We start from the raw sequence: 21,735 nt of genomic DNA on the forward strand, positions 1-21,735 counted from the left end.
CAGATACTTGCTTGAGAAAAAATCAGATGACAGCATTCTTTTGTTGCTCCTTATTCGTGTTATTGAGGCTTTGGGGACTATGGTAATGTAGATTGCATTACTGCAATCATTTTGACCTCATAAATCATTTCATTAAAACATTAGAGTAAAATGCCATTTTCGTCCCTGAGGTTTGGTCAGTTTTTCAATCCTTTTGGATCCATATGCGAAAAAACAAACCTTTGGACGAAAGTCGCAAAACTCGCCATATCTCAGGGACGAAAATGGCATTTTACTCAAAACATTACATTATCAGTGAAACTATATATTTTTATGCTCATACTTGACACTAATAATTAAAAGAAAAATAAAAAAAATTGACGTATGACCTGCTCAAATATTCACATGTTTTGACCTGATCCGTTAACCTCCATTTTATATCATCTATTTTTTGTATACTTATTGACGAACTTGTTGTACAGGAAGTTCTGAATATTAAGAGTGGACCACCATAGGCAGGCATGGAAATTAGAATCAGTTGCCATTATGGAACCTCCAGTTAACTTTATTGTGCCAGCTCAATCTATAGGAAAGAAAAGGTAAAGTTTCTTACATATATTTACTTTTTGAATAAATGGTTTTGATTTGTTTATATTATTATTTTAGGCCAAGGTGGGCTCTTATTGACAAAGCATACATGCATAATACATGGATAACTTCACAATCGTCGTATCATTTGTATCGTACAAGTAAAAACGTATCTCCTTCAGACAATGTGAATCTTGCTAATGTGAATCTTGCTGGGCGATCACTTGTGAAAATGATTAAACGATGGCCATCTTTAATTGCAAAGTGTGTGCTTACACTCACGGAGAACCTGAGAACCCCGAGCTCACCGGAATATTTGGCATGGTTTTTTCATGTTTTAGATTTAATTTTAATAGTTTTATGGTTATAGTTCTATTTCCAAATGGACGTCCACCCCAACGAACTAAAAGAACGCAGGTTTTTATATGGTCTTGCAAGGCTTAGACATGAAATAAAATAACTAAAGTTATTGGGATTTTGCTAATTATTAATTTTTGCTTTTAATGAATAGAGTTCAAACCTTTACAAAGGAAATATTGATGCTTACGTTAGTGATATTGGGGTTGGATAACCAAGTGAGTTTTTTTCTTAATATCAACATAAAAAGTTCATTTTAATCTTACACAATGGTTGATGTATCAACTGTATTGTTACTAATAACATTTACATGAATATGTTTTTAGGGATGCATATGGAATTTTGGGTCTATAACATGCTGACAAAAGACGGCGGCATGATTTGAGATATACGAACCAACCCATTATGATCCAACCAAGAACCTAAACTGACCCGAACGGCTGTATTTTAGTTATGTTTCTTTTTGAAATTATATGTAATTCAAATGTGTTAGTTTGAGTCTGGGATGGAAATGATCAATATGGTTGGTTGCTTTGAGCCAAACAACATAAATACCCGTGGGTTGCCGCGGACATTTCCAATAGTTCTATTTTGAAGAGACCGATAAAACTAAAGAAAAACCAAAATTATGCGTGGGTTGCCGCGGACATTTCCAATAGTTCTATTTTGAAGAGACCGGTAAAACTAAAGAAAAACCAAAATTATGCATGGATTCGATCAGTTGTCTTGTTAAAAGCACAAATGGAATTCACTTATTATATCTTCAAAATTGCTAGATGTGAATTTAATATCTAAGTTGGTGATAGAACAATACATTAATCTACTTTACGGGTATAGTTAATGGTAAGTTGGTGATATGTTCACGCCCTATGTTGTCGATTCGCGGGTTTCCTACTTTATATAGTTATTGATGATGTCTAAATGTGAATGTGATTAATAGGTAGATGCACAAACGTCCCATGACCGGTTTTGAAGTACCTTGACCGAAAATTTAGATTTTAGTTATTACCCAACTGAATTGAAACTTCTCATGCACACCCTTAGAATTACTAACAAGTGTTGTATTTTCCGGTGCATCGTGAATTTGGTTTTGGTTATGGCTCAAAACCGAACCGCTCCGTACATAGCTCTAAAATCACCAACCTAAGTGATATGTTTCCCGCCGCATCGCGCGGGTAAACAACTAGTATATATACATATATATATATATATATATATATATATATATATATATATATAGGGTAGGGTTCATGCGAGAACCACCTTTATTGCGAGAACCACGAGAACCAATGCGAACACAAAAAAATACCTAAAAAATCCAAAAAACACACTTTTTTTAATATTTTTCTAAAAAAAAATCGCTATATTTCATTAAAAAAAACTTTTTTTTTTCGAGTAACAGTTATGGATGCACATGTGCATATGTATCATTTCTTGGACAAATTCCGTAATATATTACCAGTAGTAGAAAAATGCACCTTCATTTACATTACCATTCGCAATACACTACTATTTACATTACCAATATTAAGAATGCACATGTGCATCATTATGTATAACCATGATATAACGTGTTTTGATACAAAAAAGTTTGTGATTTTAAATGATAAAGTAGGCTCATATACATGTGTTTTGGTTAGTTATATCTAGTGGTTGATGGTTTGATTATATTTGTTACTTTATGATGTAATATGTTGTTTGGATGGTATAAAGGGTATTGATGTACATGTAATAAAGTGAAATATTGGTAATGGTATTTTATTATGGATGGTAGGAGGCAATGGTATTGTATTACGGATGGTAGGAGGTAATGGTAGTGTATTATGGATGGTATGATAGATGAAAGGGAAATGGTATTTAAAGTGGTGTACCAAAACACGTTATAACATGTTCATACATATAGATGCACATGTGAATTTCTAGTGTTGTTATTGTTATAACAAGTTCATACATATTGATGCACATGTGCATTTCTAATATTGTTAATGTAAAAAGTAGTGTATTATGAATGGTAGTGTAAATTAAAGTGAAATTGTCTGATATTAGTAATGTGTTACGGAATTTGTCAAATAAAAGAAATGATACATATACACATGTGCATAGATAATTGTTACTCGACTTTTTTTGTGTTTTTTGTGACAAAATATAGCGATTTTTTTTAAAATATATTAAAAAAAATTCTCTTTAATCCATATAATCTTGTTCTTAGTTTAACTTTGTATGTGAGTTGCTAGTGCCTAGTGGGCCTTTGTTTCTTAACAATATAACAATTTTAGGGCATGTCTATAATCAAGAGGGAGTCGTTGTTTCTTAACAATATAACACTTTTAGGGTATGTATATAACTAGTAGTTGCCCCGCTCGCATTGCGGGACGATGGCCGAATAATTCTCAATCAATTAAAAAAACACTACTGTAATTTTGCTAGGAAAAAAAACCTAAAACGATGATAAGATCGTAATTTTCGGCTCAGGGCAAAATTGTAATTTTTCAGGACTAATGAGCGAGTGTTAGGCAGCTCCTTGACACGGGAAAAAATTAAATGGAGTTAACCAATGAAAACAAAAAAGTTTTATAGTTTTGCTAAAAAAACTACAACGATGGGAAAACGTAATTATTAACTGAGGGCGAAATCATAATTTTATTTCAGGGATAAAATCGTAAATTAAATGGACCAATGGGGGAGTGCCAGGCAGCTGACGGCATGACTGTAATTTTACATTAGGGGCAAAATTGTAATTTAACCAGGAAAACAAACAAAAACGATGGAGAAAATGTAAATTTAAGTTGAGGGCAAAATCGTAACGTAGTTGTGAGAAAAAACCTAAGGGCAAATCTGTAAATTTAAACGGGGCAAAATCCTAATTTTGATCTGATGACAAAATTGAAATTTTTAGCTGGGAGCAAAAGCGTTAATTTATTTTTAAGTGGGGGTAAAAACACAACTTTGAACTCATGGCAAGATCGTAATCTTAAGGGAAAAAAACTAATTGCAAAAGTGTAAATTTAAACAGGGCAAAATCGTAATTTTGAACCGAGGGAAAAATTTTAATATTTATCTGGGAGCAAAAACGTAAATTTATTTTTATGTGGGGGCAAAAACATATTTTTAAACTGATAACAAAATCATAACTTTAAAGTCTAGTAAAATTGTAAATTTGTTGGGCCAATAGTGGAGTGCCAGGCAATATACAAAAAAAAGATGGGCTGTGCCTGGCACTGTTACCTTGGCCGTCCATTTCAGCCAATAATTGGCCACCACTGTTACAGCCCATCTTCTTTTTGTATATGTTGAAAATCAAGAGGGAACACTTTAATTTAATTATTCCATATATAAATTAGCAAGTGTTTATGCATCATGACTTTTACCTTATGCTTGGGGACTTTTTCAAAAAAAAAAAAAAAACTTGATTTTTCACTTTCAACCTTAAAGTTTTTTCTTTTACATTTTAATCCATTTGAAATTTTTACTTTTAACTCAAATTTTTTCATCTTTTGTTATTTAACACAACACTTTATTATTTACAACTTTGGTCCCCCGTACTTTTTATCTTTTGCAAGTTTTTCGTTTTACGTTTCGTTCTAAATTTTGCGAGTAAACATGTCGTAGCGTGCATGTGAGGTTCAATGTTTTTGCTCTATTTTTTTTCATATTTAACAGACCCGTCGCAACGCGTCTATTTTTCTCTTTTGAAAACTTCCCCGCAACGGGCGGGTCCTAGATCGACTAAGTTATTATTTTGTACGTTTTACGTTTCTGGTTAATTTCTTCGCGTTAAGACACTGTAACGGGTGTGCGTGGTTCAACGATTTTAGTCTCCTTTTCGTTCAGTGTGATTTTTACCATTTTATCTATTTTATTTTTACGATGTTGAGAGTCGATGTTGTGGCATTGGTGCTACCTGGCACGGTTTTACGAACGTTTTTAACCTATTAATTTTTTTACTAATATTTTGTTTCGATTAGCCCTATACTTCCTTTACTTAAAAACTATTTTTTACGTGCATATTTTATGTACGGGTATGTATAAATATTATTTGTTCTACATTCCGACAAACTTTTTTTTATAGACGAGTCAAGTCAAATATAATATGTTTTCGTTTAAAGAAACCATTTTTACGTGCATATTTTTATGTACGTTTTGGTATAAATTCAAGTTGTTCTACGTTTCGACGTAAACTTTTTTGGGAAATGATTCAGGTAAAATATAATATGTTTTCGTGTTTATTTTATGTATGTTTCGTAACGTTTTTTTCGAACCAAGTGGAGTCAAATTATGATATCTTTTTCTCCCTTTTTTTCCGAAAGCTCTAATTAATCCTTTCGATTACACGTGCATATTTTCCTTCATACCCGTTACGTTTTCTATGTATGAGTTGGGTCACATATAAGGGTGTCCGGAGTGGTGCGACAAAGGGTTTTGCCGCGCGGCAACACCGTCGCCGACCCTTTTGCCACTGCGGTTTCAATCTTGATCGGTGAAGGGATGCCGCTGCGGTGAAGGGAGGAAGGAGAGAGGGGGGCTGCGGTGAAGGGAGGAAGGAGAGAGATAGGGGTGTGTGTGGTGGGGTCCATGTCATCTCTCAACCAATCACACCCTTTTCCTTTTAAAAAAAGGGTTATTAGATTTTAATAAACCTAAGTTTCACCTGTTGTTGGCTGATAATAATCCCAACTTTAAAAATTCCCTCCAATAATCCCAACTTGTTAAAGTTTGGCCGCCATTGATCCTTTTCAAACATATAATAATTTGGTATACTCAATAGATTCAGTTATACCTAGAGACTCCTTAATTGATCTAAGTGCACCTATGCTAGAAAAGGATCAATGGCGGCCAAACTTTTACAAGTTGGGATTATTGGAGGGAATTTTTAAAGTTGAGATTATTATTGGCCAACAGGTGAAACTTAGTATTATTAAAATCCAATAACCCTTTAAAAAAGTTTACCACTTCACCAAGTGTCTAAACCATTGTCAACACTTTTCAGCATAGTTTAAACACTTTTTCACTGATTGACGTGGCGCACTTTGATTGGCTGATTTTTTAGTTTGCCACTCTCAAGTGTCTAACCACTCCTTATACCCTAATACGTTATGATTGTTCGATATGAATTCCATTTACTTTACGTTTGATCCAATCATAATGCTTATACAGGTTACACTTAGTTCAACTGGATACGTCAAAATGTGTGTTTTCATATGGTTAATGCATCATATAACGTTTGGGCTAATCCATTCAATGTTTACGATGTACCCGCGCCGCGACCCGAGCGTGTCTTAACCCTAGTATATATATATATATATATATATATATATATATATATATATATATATATATATATTATTTACTAACTTTCTTACCACTCACAAAATCACTATTCATTTTTTTTTTACTTTTCAACTTTTATATTTTTCAGCTTTTACCAATTTGTCACAAAGGCTTTTCCATGTTTAACCCTTATACTTTTCAACTTTTGAAATTTTTTCACAAAGAATTTTTCATTTTAACCATAACATTTTTCCACTTTCAACTTTAGTCACAAAATATTTATTTTGTGGTTTAACGGTCCATCGCAGCGCACGAGTCCTGAACCAACATAGTTATTTGTTTCTATGTTTTACATTTCTGTCTAATTTATACGAGTTAACACACCATAATAATGTAATGCCCGTTCATAATTCAACGTTTTTAGATCGATATTTTTATTGATCCCTTCCCCGTGGTCCAGTGGTATCCCCACTTGGGTTTTGTTGGCCGGCTCCTCCTTTGGGAGGTCACCGGTTCGACTCCCACTGTGGTCTTAAGGGGGGGGGGACGTCCCAATGATGGATCGTATCCTACCGAGGCATGGTGTGGTCTTGAGGGCAACCCGGTTTTACCCAACTGTTACCCCAGCGAGTCTCTCGTGTAGGGGCAGTATGCTTTCTGGGCGGAAGTCAGCTTGCGCGGCGGCCGGGGCCTGATCAAACTCGCGTCCGAGAGTACGGGGCTGATGGGGGAATGTCTTCGACATGAACCCAATAACCAATAGGTCCAGTACATAGAAAAGTCACCAAAAAAAAGAAATTATTGGGTCCATTGTCATCATCCTTCGGATAACAAAAGCCCCATAAAAACTCACACAAACAAGCTTCACGCTCCATAATCCAAAATCGAACTATGGGGATACTCACACTACCATTGGTAACCTCTCTTCTGAAACCCCATAAACTCCGATTGAATCTTCTATTCACCACCACTATCCACCACCACCACCACCGCCCTTTACGAACCCCTTTTAGCCGCACCACCGTCCCTTTATGTTCTTTCACCAGTTCTGCAACTGATCAGTCTCCGTTAACGGCAGATGCAACGAATTCAAATGCAGAGGAACGGCCGGTTAAAGTTTCTATTCCCACTTTTCAACAGGCCATTCAACGTCTTCAGGTAATTATTGACTGTTTTGACTAATTAATCACTTTGAAATTTAAATTTTGTTTATTTGGTTGATTGAATCTTGTTTTTTACATGTGGGTGTAATTGAGGAATGTTGTTTTCGATTTAGGGGTTGTTTAATGAGAACTTTTGAGTGAATTTGTACAAATCATGTTATAAAGTTGCAATCTTTTTTACTATTGATGGAAATACTTATAGGTTAATGCTCAAAGAATTGTAACCTACTAAGGCCACACGGTATCGGGAGGTTTTCGCCGGAGTGTTGGGAATTCCGAACAATGAAACCGACTTGGCGTGCAACGCTCAAAGAGGGTTTTAAGGAGTGGATAATTAATTAATTATAGTTATAGATTATTAAATTTGATTATGATTTAATAATTAGTTGTAATCACTAGTCGGGCTGTGGGGACTAGTGATTAATCGGAATTAATCGGCATTAATTGTGATTAATCGAGATTAATCGGCACAGATTTTTTGCAACCATCATAGTTTTAAAAAACGGTCGAGGCGTCCGTTTTGAGGCGCGCCTCAAGGCGGAACGGTGATAAATCGTACATGAGGCGGCGCCTTAGTGCCGGTTATTATACGCACGCCTCAGTGGTACGAGGCGGACGTTTTGTTTCGAGGCGGAACGGTAAATCAGAGGCGTACGGTTTATAGGCGGGATAAATTAGGGTTTTTTGGGCTGGATAAAGATGTACGATGCTTGTAGCTATGCGCAATCAAGAAAAAATAGGGTAGAACAGAGATGGAGACATACCTTATAGCGATGGGGAGTACCAAGAAAATTAGGGTAGAAGTAGAACAAAGGAAGTTGATGACGGCGATAAAAGAGATAAAAGAGTGATGCTAGGGTTACTGAAGAAAATAACTACACCTTTATTTATTTCATTTACAAAAACTTACATAAACACCCTTAAACATTAAACTTTTATCATATTCAACCCAAAACTATTCTCACAAGTCTATTTACATTAGAAAAGTTCTGTATTTTATGTTGTATTTTATTTTTTAAAAGATATACAATTTTTATATTATTTTTTTAATTCCGCCTCGGGCTTACGCCTCGGTTCGTCTCGAGGCTTACGCCTCGTGAGGCGAAGGGAAAACGCCTCGAAACTCGTTTCCGTTTTTTTAAACCTTGGCAACCATGCAAGTGGGTACCAATTTCAACACAGTTGCGTGTGTTGTGGTACCGAGCTTTTCTGGAAGACGCTGAGAGTCAGCGTTCGAATTGATTTAGGAAATAAAGTTTAACATGGTTGTGGGATGGGTGGGAAGGAAAAAATAGACTCCCCCCCCCCTGTTAGGGGTATCGAATCAGAGCAGGCTCGAGCGGAAGCGGAACAAACACACACACACACTAGCAGAAAATAAAGAACACAAGAATTTACGTGGTTCGGTCAAGGTGACCTACGTCCACGGGTTGCAACTAGGGTTTTACTTTTGTTAGATGCTCACAACTGTTTTCAGAATGATACAGACTACTATTACATAATAGGTATTTATAGAACAAGATTAGGGTTTCCTACTTGGTCGACAAGTTAACTAAGTGGGCCTAATAACTAGGGCCGGCTAACCCTAACTAGGGCAGGCTAACCCTAATTAGGGCCGGCTACCCTAAAGCCTACGAACCCAACAATCTCCCACTCGGAGGCTTTGCATAGTCCACAAAGTGCATCCAAGAAACCCATCACCAGTAACTTCAGTAATCTTTACGTTCAAGTCTTCCCAGCCTCCAGTTCCAAGAACAAGCTAAGACTTCAGTCACATCCAAGCCACCTAGTTGCAACCACACCTCTCATCAAGTACCTGAGAGACCAGTTGAAGCTCCCACAAGCTCCAACCCAACAGTCTTATCGGACCCATTCTCTATCTCAACCGGCTTGCACGATCCACCAGCTCCAGAGATACACCGAGAATTAATACCACTCTCCACATTTTGCAAACTATTTCCAGGAGAGCTTTTTTCTTCAGTCGGAATCTTCGTCTTCAAAACCCAACGGGTCTTTGTGATTGTACCCGAAACACGACCCATGCTCCCACTATCACCAAATCCCCTGACTGGCTTAAACTTAGACCCCCGATCACATTCAACTGACATCCCCAAAGCACCAGAATTCAAGTTTGCAAATTGAACCCTCTTCCGCTTACTAGATTCAGTGAACCAGACTTTATGTTGTACAGGGACGGCTACTCCCTCAACAGGTATCTCAACTAGATACAATGATCCTCGTCTCCTCCCACAGGCAACAACAAGATTTCCATCAATCACCTTCCACTTCCCACCACCAAACTTAACATCTAGTCCCTGTTTATCCAGTTGACTAACAGAAATAAGTTTCTTCGTTAAACCTGGAATTACCCTGACGTTCTTTAAGTTCCATGTAGTGCCCAGTGGAGTCTTCAGATTGACATCTCCCATACCGGTAACATTAAGAACATGACCGTTAGCTAATCGTACCTTTCCAAAGTCTCCTTTTTTCAGATTCACCATCGTCTCCCCGCTGTGCATGGCGTGAAACGAAGAACCAGAATCCATAGCCCAAGAATCTATAGACTCTTCACAGCAAACCAGTACGTCACCGTCAGATTCATCTGACACAACACTGTTTACATGCTGCTTACCATCCTCTTTCTTAGGATCAGGACACTCGTTTTTAACATGCCCCTTTTCACCACAGTTCCAGCACCTCACATTCTTCCCAGCTTTAGACAAGCTTTTCCCACGACTCCCACTGCTTCTGTTTTTACCTCTTCCCCTGCTAACACTGAGCATACCAGAAGTAGATCCTCCACTACTGTTCCTTCGGCGAACGTCTTCACCCAAAACACTATCCTGGACCCGATCAAACTTCAAATTTCCAGTTCCAGCAGTTTCAGTGACCGTTGTCACAAATCCTGACCAACTATCAGGTAAGGAAGATAACAAAACCACAGCCTGAGTGTCATCATCCAACTTCATGCCCACAGTTGCTAACCTGGACAAAATTGAATTGACCTCGTTAATGTGATCAGCAACTGAACTGCCTTCGTTCATTCTCATATTAAACAGTTCCCTCATCAAGAACACCCTATTACCGGCAGACGGCTTCTCATGCATATTTGACAGAGCTTCTAACATATCACGAGCAGTTGTTTCTTTCATGATATTAAATGCAACGCTCCTCGTCAAAGCCAATGTAATTTTACCTCTTGCCTTTTTGTCCTTTGAGTTCCAAATTGCCTCGGCAGCTTTATCCATTCCAGCAAGTTTTTCTTCCAGTACCACATCCAAATCGCATTCACCAAGCAACGCCTCTATTTGCATTCTCCACCAAGCAAAATCAGTACCGTTGAACTTCTCGATTCGGAACTTCCCGTCTTTAGCCATAGCAAACGAGAAAAACCAGAAAAAACCACAAGGAACCAAGCAGCCGAAACCCGAGCAATTTTCAATAAACCAGAAACCCGAAGTACCCGAACCAGCGACTTCTCCTGCAAACCCGAGCGTAAACCTGCGAATAACCAGGGTTCAAGAACCGAAACCCTAATCGCCAAACACCCCAAAACCACCAGATCTGCAACAGCAAACCCTACGGCGCAAACCCTAGACCTTACCAGCCGTAACCAGAGAATAGGTACGGGCCGTAAACAAGTCAGCGGCGACGGCAGCAACAGCAGATCAAGATCTCTCGTCCAGCTCTCTCCTTCTCCTGCGATAACCGTGTGAACCGTGTATTTTACTGAACCTTTGGCTCTGATACCACTTGTTAGGGGTATCGAATCAGAGCAGGCTCGAGCGGAAGCGGAACAAACACACACACACACTAGCAGAAAATAAAGAACACAAGAATTTACGTGGTTCGGTCAAGGTGACCTACGTCCACGGGTTGCAACTAGGGTTTTACTTTTATTAGATGCTCACAACTGTTTTCAGAATGATACAGACTACTATTACATAATAGGTATTTATAGAACAAGATTAGGGTTTCCTACTTGGTCAACAAGTTAACTAAGTGGGCCTAATAACTAGGGCCGGCTAACCCTAACTAGGGCAGGCTAACCCTAATTAGGGCCGGCTACCCTAAAGCCTACGAACCCAACACCCCCTCCAAATTTTGGGACGGGAACAATGGAATTGAAATATGGTGATGTGGCGCTGATGTAGAGGAGGGAGAGTGGTTGAATGGATGGGAAGGAAAAGATGGATACCGTGTGGCCTAAGCAGGGGTTAAGTAAATCTTTGTTATTATGTTTAAATTTCGGCTATTATCGTCATTATTATTGTTTTCTAAGGATTGTTTTCATTTAAATGTCGATAATTAGCTGTTAGTTGCTCTTTTAGCCTTCTCTGTGCTTTTTGTAATATACATTCCTTTCTTATAATGCAGGAGTATTGGGCATCTGTTGGATGTACTATAATGCAATGCAGCAACACGGAGGTACTCTATAACCACATCTTTTAGGCTACATCTCTTTACTAATGTATTTGTTTCTAATGTTTATGGTTTAATAAAGCATGCTCTTTAAATGGATATACCAACTGTTTCTCGTGCTTATTATTGCTTTGTTTGCATTGTTCAGGTTGGAGCTGGGACTATGAACCCCTTAACATTTTTAAGGGTTCTTGGTCCAGAACCATGGAATGTTGCGTAAGTGTGCTTTCAATGTTAATACATATGTTTTGAATCGTCTGTCAGTTCTAATGAGTTTTCTATTAATTGATGTGATTGCTGATTTGGTAGCTTCTGGTGGAAGGTATGCAGAGCCAAGTATCCGTCCTGATGATAGTCGTTACGGTGAAAACCCTAATAGGCTTCAACGTCATACTCAATTCCAGGTTAATATCAATTTCATTTTCTTTTTCTTTTTTTTTTAATCATAAAATCCAAACAAATGCATTAAGCCTCACCTGAAATCTCTCTCATAGGTTATATTAAAGCCTGATCCTGGAAATTCACAAGACCTCTTCATCAGGAGTCTATCAGCCCTAGGTTTTATTTTCCATAATTTTACACTTCCTTTATATAAGTTGACACTATTCTGATAATTTAGTGCTTTCTTGATTTGCAGTTAAGTAATCATTTATGCTTTTGTGTTGTGGCACAGGTATAGATGTCAATGCACATGATATTCGTTTTGTGGAAGACAATTGGGAAAGCCCGGTAAGCTGATTTTTTTTTAATATACGGTATATTAATTTATGTTATTTTAACCCGTGATATATCCTTACGTTAACTTTTAGGTACTCGGTGCATGGGGATTGGGTTGGGAGATTTGGATGGACGGGATGGAAATTACACAATTTACCTACTTCCAACAGGTACCATACTTGCTCTATGAATATTTATATATTATTTATATTCAGATTCTTATTTTCTATTGTTGTTTATCTTTTATGTTCTCTTGTTTAAGGCCGGAAGTCTTCAGTTGATGCCGGTATCCGTGGAGATCACATATGGTCTTGAACGCATCCTAATGTTACTTCAGGTCAAATATAGATTTCATTTATTTGTTCGTACTTCCATTCATCCTATGCTTATAGTTTATATAATATGGTTTTGTGAACTTTTTTTAGGGAGTTGACCATTTCAAGAAAATCAAATATGCTGATGGAATCACTTATGGAGAACTTTTTTCTGAAAACGAGTAAAAGCTATTCGGTCTTTACGTGCTAGCCTTTGTCGAATTTGTGTTATGGTCATGATTAACGTTATATGCTTGTGTTACAGGAAAGAAATGAGTGCATATTATCTAGAGCATGCAAGTGTGGATCATATTCAGAAACACTTTGACTTTTTTGAGGCGGAAGCGCGTGCTTTGCTTGATTTAGGCCTTGCAATACCTGCGTAAGTTACTAATGTGTTATTTCTGCTTTATTAAGCGTGCTGCGCGCATGGTTGTTCTTCCTGTAATATAATAAAATATGTTTGTTGAAATTATCTTTTAGGTATGATCAGCTTCTCAAGACTTCTCATGCTTTTAATATCTTAGACTCTAGAGGCTTTGTTGGGGTTACAGAACGTGCACGTTATTTTGGGCGGATGCGCAGGTAGCTTCTTTATTTGAACGCGTCTTGTAGAAGTGGCAAAGTTGGTGGGTTAGGTGGGTTGGGTGACATATCATTTTGAATTCGATTTAAAGGGCAATTCGGTCTTTTTCGCTTCATGTAAATAGATCGAATAAATACCCTTGAAAAAGACTGAATTGCCTTTTAAGTTAACAAAAAAGACGGAAATACCCCTGACTGAACGGAGAAAAATGGATGGAGTTAACGAGCCGGATGAAAATGGTAGGATTTCAAACCTTTTGGACCCAGATGCGGAAAAACAAACCTTTGGATGAAAGTCGCAAAACTGGCCAAACCTTAGGGAACGAAAATGGCATTTTACTCTTTTAACTATTATGTAAATGTATTATTCTAATATATCTTTTGAAGTAATTTTATGCAATAACCATACAATTAAGGTTACTTTCGATACCTTTCCCTTTTTAACTTTTTTTACTCGTTTGACCCGTTAGAGATAACACATATCCCAAATTGGCTCATTTCTTAAGTAAATGGATCAAAATTGCCACATCTGATGATCTGACATTTTATCACCATCTCTTTTCGGTTAAGAACATAAAATGATATTGCCGAATTACCCTTAATACGTCACAAGGTCACATTTATCGGCTTTGTATCTCCATCAGTTTAGCTCGACAATGTGCGGTGCTTTGGTCGAATACAAGAGAGTCACTTGGACATCCATTAGGCATTATTTCTCAAGCTAACAACCTTGTTGTTCCAAAGGAGCTTCTAGAATCAGAAGCCACAAAGGTACTTGCTTTTGACTTGTTACTTTTCCTTCTTTAACTCCAACTTAGTCAATGTGAACATATTGTGTTACACGGGAGATCACAACACTATTGTTCATATGAGGTATAGGTGTCTGCTGAACCGAGACTGTTTGTTCTTGAAATCGGGACAGAAGAATTACCACCGAATGACGTTGCTAGTGCGGGCCAGCAAGTATGTACATTATCGTCTAATTAGCTCATTTCTCGTTCTCATATTTTACAATGGTGAAGTTCGTATTTTACGTTGCTAGTACTGACTATAATGTGTTTATTTCAGTTGAAAGATCTAATTGTGCAATTACTTGGAAAACAAAGACTGACGCATGGTGAAGTTCGTGTATTTGGCACACCGAGGAGATTAGTAGTACGGTTTCCTCTTCCTTTTATGATTAGTTAATAATGATGTTCTTATGATTCTGTTCTTATAATATATTGTCATATGATTTCAACTGTATTGGTTTGCCTTTGTAGATTAGTGTTGAGAATCTATGCTCTAAGCAATCCGCTAACGAAGTTGAGGTTCGAGGACCTCCAGCTTCAAAAGCTTTTGATAATCTAGGAAATCCAACTAAGGTATGTATGTATATACATATATATGAATGCATACATATACCATCTTAAAAAAATGTCTACCTTTATAACATCATGTGCATGACAGTAAAAGCATATTTGATGTGTATTCCTCGACCTGTTAGAGCTTGAACTGATCTAGGCTTTTTTTCATTTATTAGGCAGCTGAAGGTTTTTGTCGTAGAAATTCTGTACCAGTGGACTCATTGTATAGGAGAACAGAAGGTAATACCTTTGTATCTGTGGAACGTTTTTATCACTGAACCAATTTCCGAAGTTAACGAAGTTGTGACTTTTTTCTTATTGTTATAGGTAAGACAGAGTATGTCTATGTCTGTGTGATGGAGTCGGCACAGCTTGCTGTGGAGGTACGATAGGCTATATATGTGTGTGTGTGTGTTGCATCTCAACTTTTAAATGAATTACTACACATTTTTACTGGTAAATATGTTTAAGAAAGGATAGAGCTTAAATGATGTTTAGGGTGGATTTTAAAAGAAAATACGTGATAAAATTTTATTGTAGACCCCTTTAATAATTTGATTTATGCGATTATATAGTGCTGATATTGGGCAATGGCATAGATGAGAGATATAACAACAATAAACGAAACACACTTTGTTTTTAGGATCATGCAATTCTGGACTGCGTGAATTCTTATTATTATTAGTGATGGTTTTCTTCATTCATATTTTGATTGTTTATATCAATAAGTAATTTGGTGTTATATATATATTTCCTATAGGTTTTATCAAAGGAGTTGCCTGGTGCAATTGCTAAAGTGTCGTTTCCAAAGTCCATGCGTTGGAATTCTGAGGTGCGTCCTGATTCTTGAATATATATAACACTTCATCATCATCATCATACTCAGTAAATCCCACCAATAGCAAAGCTAAGGTAGGGTCTGAGGAGGGTAAGATGTAGACAACCTTACCTCTACCCGTTAGGAATAGAGAGGCTGCTTCCAGTGAGACCCCCGGCTCGATAGTAGTTTTGCATCAAGCCTTGGACATAAGGCACATAACACTCGGCCATTAAGACAAAGGCCAATTAGTGCATGTACTCCCTTGTCTTTCGGCTATCAACGCCACCACATGATGCATGGTTAACCATCCTCCTCTTTTAACGTTATTTTCACGAAATTAGTAAAATACGTTAAAATTAGTGCACTTCCCCCCCCCCGAGCGCCCACACATATATACATTATATGCGCATACCGCCAGCGGGGCGGTAATATATATAACACTTAATAAACCTAATTAAAACTTTTTCTCGAATTACAACTTTGTTGATTCAAGTTACAGTTCTTTTAAGTAGTTATCTGCTTTATCGAGCTTTACACTTTTTAACGTGTGAATAATCAGACAATTCTTGTATCATCTAGGTCATCTTTAGCAGACCTCTTCGTTGGATTTTGGCACTCCATGGGGACGCAGTTGTTCCTTTTGCATTTGCTGGCGTATTAAGGCAAGCGGTCACTTCATGCATTTCCTTACTTTATATTATTTTATAAATTTCTTCATGAGTCTATTTCAATAAACCTAGTGTATGGTCACATATCATTATCTTTTTTTTTATATCACTCGTCACATCCTCTTTTACTGCAGTGGTAACGTTTCTCACGGTCTACGGAATACAGCGTCGGCTACAACCTTGGTATGTGTGATATATTAACTTTAACTAATTCAAAAATATTTTTTTTTTCATTTCGAATATATATGGAATTTCATGCAGGTCGATAGCGCAGAGTCTTACGCTAATGTAATGCAACAAGCCGGAATTTCTGTCGACACTGAGGTGACTTAAGTGCATATCTTTTCTATTATCAATCATGCGTAAAAAGCTGCATGCTAAAATAACTTTCTTATTGCAGCAACGGAAGAAAATAATTGTAGAACGAGCCAATTATTTAGCAAAAGGTGTTGACGGATGTCTTGTGATGCAAAGCAACTTACTTGATGAGGTAACTAGTTATAGTAAGTTAGTATTATCTTCCTCAATTGTCATTTTTTTAATAATGTAACTGAATGTTTGTGGTAATGAACTTAGGTTGTAAACCTTGTCGAAGCACCTGTTCCCGTGCTCGGGAAATTCTCAGAGTCGTTCCTAGTGCTCCCGAAAGATCTGTTAGTAATGGTATCGTGTTCTTCTAAACATCTATTAGAAATTTGTTACAATCTACTATAAAGACGATTATTGTATCTATTGTTGAGTTAAATTTATCCTGCAGGTTATGCAGAAGCATCAGAAGTACTTTGCGTTGACGGACACGAACGGAAGTCTGTTGCCGTATTTCATTGCTGTAAGATATAGTATCGTCTCTAAACCGCAATTACTGCATTTGAAGTTGTATTTTTTAACGCTGTTAATTTCTTCTCAGGTTGCAAATGGAGCGATTAATGAATCAGTTGTTAGGAAAGGAAATGAAGCTGTACTCAGGTTCGCATTGTCACTTTTCTTTGTTTCGGTTTCTTGTCTTTGTGTAGTATGAATGTATAGTTAACTGAAATAGTCGAGTAATTTTCTTTATCGTAGAGCTCGGTATGAAGATGCTAAGTTCTTTTATGAATTGGACACTAGTAAAAGGTTTTCGGAGTTCCGGGGTCAACTGAATGGAATTCTTTTTCATGTAAGTTTTTCCTACTCTTCGTATTGACAAAATAACATATATTTTGTATGTCTGGTCTCTCTCTCTCTCTAAGAAGATGAAATTTGCAGGAGAAACTTGGAACGATGGAGGACAAAATGATACGGGTCGAGAGTACTGTTAGTGAACTCGGGTCGGCCCTAGGGCTAAGTGAAGATAAGCTTCAGATTGTTCGTGAAGCTGCATCACTCGCTATGTCTGACCTCTCAACTGCTGTTGTTACGGAATTTACGTCTTTATCAGGAATAATGGCACGCCACTATGCTCTTCGTGAAGGATACTCGCAACAGGTTTCCGATGCGTTGTTTGAGATTACACTGCCTCGATTTTCCGGTGATATACTCCCAGAAACTGATGCGGGAATTGTATTGTCGATTGCAGACAGGTATAATTGCTTTTGAAAAGTCATAATGTTTTTTTTTTCATCCTCGAAAACATAAATGGAGGCAAAGAGAAGAAAAGAAGGATGAGAAGTTTGACTTTTGTTGGTCAACCGAAAATTGATTTGAAAATTTCTGTATATTTTTTCACTACAAGTTTGTTTTAGCTATGGAATCAGTAGTTATTCTGGTTATTACTTTTTAGTCAGTAAAGTTTAAAGCGTATGTCTATTTTGAAGTTAAAATCAGCCCATTTGACTACAAAAGTCAAAGGGTACATCTGTTTTTGAATTGCAATTATATATAATTGTTTTTACTTTAATTTGGCAGGCTAGATAGTCTAGTTGGCTTGTTTGGAGCCGGTTGTCAACCAAGCTCGACTAATGACCCATTTGGTCTTCGAAGGATCTCGTATGGTCTTGTAAGTCATCTGACTTTTGCATTAGTCAACTCCTATCTGTTGACTTTTGGACGGATTCTAACTTCTAAGTATTCATCTCTTCCAGGTCCAAGTCTTGGTGGAAAAAGATAGAAACTTGGATTTAAAACGTGCTTTGGAAGTCGCCGCTTCCGTTCAATCCTTAAAAATAGATCTTGTAACACTTGATGAGGTATGCATATCTTTATAATTCGTTAGGGGTTACCTCTTATTTATGGAGCGTTTTTTTATTATTTTTCTTTGGTTTTTAGGTGCATCAGTTTGTTACAAGAAGACTCGAGCAGTTTCTGGTACGTTTACTTATATCCAACTTCAAATTAACATGACATTTTATTTGTCTTTTTCCCAAAATGACTATAAATATACTTTACATATATTTAAAGGCGGTTATCACTTTTTATACACATGGAACATGATTCTTGTCGATTATGGAGTTTAATAAGCTACTCATATAACTATTCAAAGCCAAATGTCGATTCAGATGCTTAAATATGCTGAAATATTTACATGATTTGGCCCAATTTTATTTTGTAACGTTAGGTTGACAAAGGAATAAACCCAGAAGTGGTTCGTGCTGTTTTATCGGAGCGTGCAAGTTGGCCTGGTTTGGCAGCAAAATCTGCACATAAAGTAAGCGACCGATTTTAATTGTACTTCCTTTGCGTTATACTTTGTAAGTTGTAACGATGATAATGGGAAAATATGTAATTTTAGCTTGGATGTGTGGTCGAAAATGAATATATTGTAGAATTCACGTGACGTCCCACAGTGGTAGCTTTTGCATTTTATACAAGACGTTCCCAAATTTATACTTTTTTTCGCACTTTTCAAATTAGTATTATGAGGTTTTGCCTAGGATTTTTTTTATTCTAATGTAACAATATAATAATAATAATATACAGATGGATGCATTGTCACGAGGTGAGGTTTTGCCAAAGGTGGTTGAAGCATATTCTCGACCAACAAGAATTGTTCGTGGAAAGGATGTTGATGTTGATACAGAGGTAGGTCTCATCATCATTTATTGTACCGAAAATTTCCGATTTCCAATGTTTTGTTTAAACATCATATACTCTTAACGATATTGGAAACTTGGCTTCTTTTAGGTGGATGAAGCTTTGTTCGAGACAAACGAAGAGAAAATGTTGTGGAACACGTTCTTGTCTATTAGAAGCAAAATACACCCTGGTAATCTTTCCATTTTTCCCAAATTTCAGCTACAATGACGTAATTACCCCTTATTTCCATAGTTGCAAATTAGTGATCGTATTTGTTTTCTTTTTCATAAACGTTTGGTAGTTGATTATCTTTATGCGTAGATTTTGCATTTCTCGTGAACTCATTTTTTTAAAATATTTCAGGTATTGAGGTGGATGATTTTGTGGAAACATCATCGCAACTAATTCAGCCACTTGAAGATTTCTTCGCTCATGTCTTCGTTATGGTGGTACGTTCCCGCGAGTATTGAAAATACTAAAAAAACAACTGATACTAAATCTGTTGGAATAAAGTTATTTAGATTTAAAAAAATTAAAAAATAAATAAATAAATAAAATCTAATAAGTTGTTGATGTATACATTTGCAGGAAGATGAAAAGGTCAGAAAAAATAGACTTGCACTGCTTAGAGAAATATCTGAACTCCCTAGAGGTATAATTGACCTCTCAGTTTTGCCTGGATTTTGACCATTTTCAACGCGTGTCATAGGGCCCCCGCTTTTTAACTTATTGTTTGTAAGGTGATAAAACGTTTTTTCCATGTACGGTCTATATACATTTTAGATCAGTAAAGAGTTTTACAGATGGATTGATTGCCTAGATAGAATGCACGACAAAATTGATGATATAAGTTATTGAAAATTGTTCGATTCGTTATGAAATAAATACGTTGTTAGGACTGTTTAAAATCCTAATCTGGTAGTTTATAAAAGAATGATCACTCTGTTTAAAGCATACAATTACAATGTGTTCTTTTCTTTCTGCTAGAGCTTAGAGTGGTAGGTTCTTATCTCTTCGCTATCTTTCATTTCTTCGATTTCATATCAACCCCGGATTTGGACTGTATGGATATTGTTACAAACTGAGAACCAATAAGTTTCCATACCATGGACCGCATGGCCGAGAACATGGCTGTACGTAACTGGCACCGGTCTTGATGATTTGAAGCGAATTTATAAATCTTTTTAAAACGTTACAGATCTCGTTATCCAGCCTAAAGCAAATTTATATTTCAAGGGTAAGTAGTACTTGTATATCACTGTTCTGGTTAACGCGCTGTCCACAAATATTAACAGTTTGAGGCCTTGATGAATACAAGGTTGGCCTGTGTCGTCCGCATTTATCAATAACTGTTGACTATCCCTATCATTTCATAAACCAATCAAACCGTTCAAATCGAAGCATTTCTTTTATAAACGTGATTACAAAAAGTACTAAAAGTAGTAAGTTTTATGAATCGAGTTGCACTACAAGTGACTTTTGACCTTCCTTTTTAAGCTCCATACTTTACAAAGAATCTGACCCCTTCACACGATCTAACTCAAATTGTTTAAAATGCTCTTGGCACGCTTGAAGTTCACTAAAAACCTAAAAGATTACTCGCTCGGATTTGACACGTTTGTATTATGAACCGAGCGGTCCTATTCTGTCCAAAAAGTTCGTGACTTGCTCAAAAGTGTGTGGTTTGTAAACAAGCTCAAGCCAGGGTAAGCTTGCTCGTTAAATTTTAATGTATGCAAGTTATAACCCATGTTTTACAACAATATAAGCCGCCTTGACGAGACACGAGTTGGATAGAGCTTTTTACGAGTCGAGCTCGAGCTCAAGTTTCAGCTCGTTAAGGATAAACAAGATTGTTTAACTTCTAGCCCGATCAAACACTATCTAATCCAACGATATGTTAAAAAAACATATGATCTATGTATGTCAACGGGGTACGTAGGTTATGTGTCAGTATCTCATACGAGGTATATATGTAGCTTTTACAAGCTACATATATGTATCTCATGAACTACACAGACTTTTTTTCAAAGGTCAATAAATTTAAAAAAAAAAAGGAATGAAAAAATAAAATAAAGAAAATCTTGATTGATAGTGGTTTTCTCAAGTTTCCAAATATTTCTTAGATTTTCTTATAATCCCTTAGTCCTATCTCTCTCTATATAACGTGTGCTTAATTTCTGTTGTAATACTTTATCTCAAGAAATTTATTACCCCTTATAAAACTTCAACTTAATCACATAAAGACTATAAGATTGTAATGTATAGCTAGAACATAAAACGTAATCATTAAGTATTGGTTATTATAACGCAGATCTGAATATGTATATATAATATAAATACACACATAGTTTTGTATAAAAGGTGGGGTAGGGGTTGAAATGTAGAAACTCGTGACTTAGAAACACCATGTGAAACTTGGTAAAGTGTAAAACCGGCTTTTAAATATAGAAGCACATAGATATTGTAGACATGGTTTGCGTAGACAGATATACTGCGTACAGAGATATATTACGT

The 21,735-nt window shown here is 36.7% G+C and overlaps 1 protein-coding gene and 1 long non-coding RNA gene across 3 annotated transcripts; both read left to right on the forward strand.

Moving 5' to 3' along the window:
- On the forward strand, window positions 1-1,439 carry LOC110917358. Its single transcript, XR_004882915.1, has 3 exons — window positions 1-82; window positions 462-578; window positions 646-1,439. It is a non-coding gene; the product is annotated as an uncharacterized LOC110917358 (long non-coding RNA).
- Window positions 1,440-7,037: 5,598 nt separating this feature from the next.
- Window positions 7,038-20,126, forward strand: LOC110918243 (glycine--tRNA ligase, chloroplastic/mitochondrial 2). Of its 2 annotated transcripts, XM_022162584.2 has the most exons (35): window positions 7,038-7,350; window positions 11,733-11,783; window positions 11,926-11,993; window positions 12,100-12,181; window positions 12,272-12,335; window positions 12,451-12,506; window positions 12,587-12,664; window positions 12,757-12,831; window positions 12,920-12,990; window positions 13,074-13,190; window positions 13,292-13,393; window positions 14,038-14,164; window positions 14,273-14,356; window positions 14,462-14,548; window positions 14,656-14,757; window positions 14,916-14,979; window positions 15,067-15,122; window positions 15,500-15,571; window positions 16,139-16,221; window positions 16,362-16,410; window positions 16,489-16,551; window positions 16,628-16,717; window positions 16,804-16,890; window positions 16,985-17,056; window positions 17,135-17,193; window positions 17,290-17,383; window positions 17,473-17,786; window positions 18,112-18,202; window positions 18,288-18,392; window positions 18,472-18,510; window positions 18,761-18,850; window positions 19,123-19,224; window positions 19,327-19,408; window positions 19,582-19,667; window positions 19,807-20,117. In XM_022162584.2, the coding sequence occupies exons 1-35, from the start codon at window positions 7,084-7,086 to the stop codon at window positions 19,903-19,905; spliced, it is 3,228 nt and encodes a 1,075-aa protein (XP_022018276.1). In that variant the 5' UTR covers window positions 7,038-7,083; the 3' UTR covers window positions 19,906-20,117. The 2 variants fall into 2 exon arrangements, with proteins under 2 accessions (XP_022018276.1, XP_022018277.1); XM_022162585.2 differs by lacking the exon at window positions 7,038-7,350 and having other exon boundaries at window positions 12,087-12,181; window positions 19,807-20,126.
- Window positions 20,127-21,735: the final 1,609 nt, after the last annotated feature.

This window comes from Helianthus annuus, chromosome 16, assembly GCF_002127325.2.
Source record: "Helianthus annuus cultivar XRQ/B chromosome 16, HanXRQr2.0-SUNRISE, whole genome shotgun sequence".
Classification (NCBI taxonomy): Eukaryota; Viridiplantae; Streptophyta; class Magnoliopsida; order Asterales; family Asteraceae; genus Helianthus; species Helianthus annuus.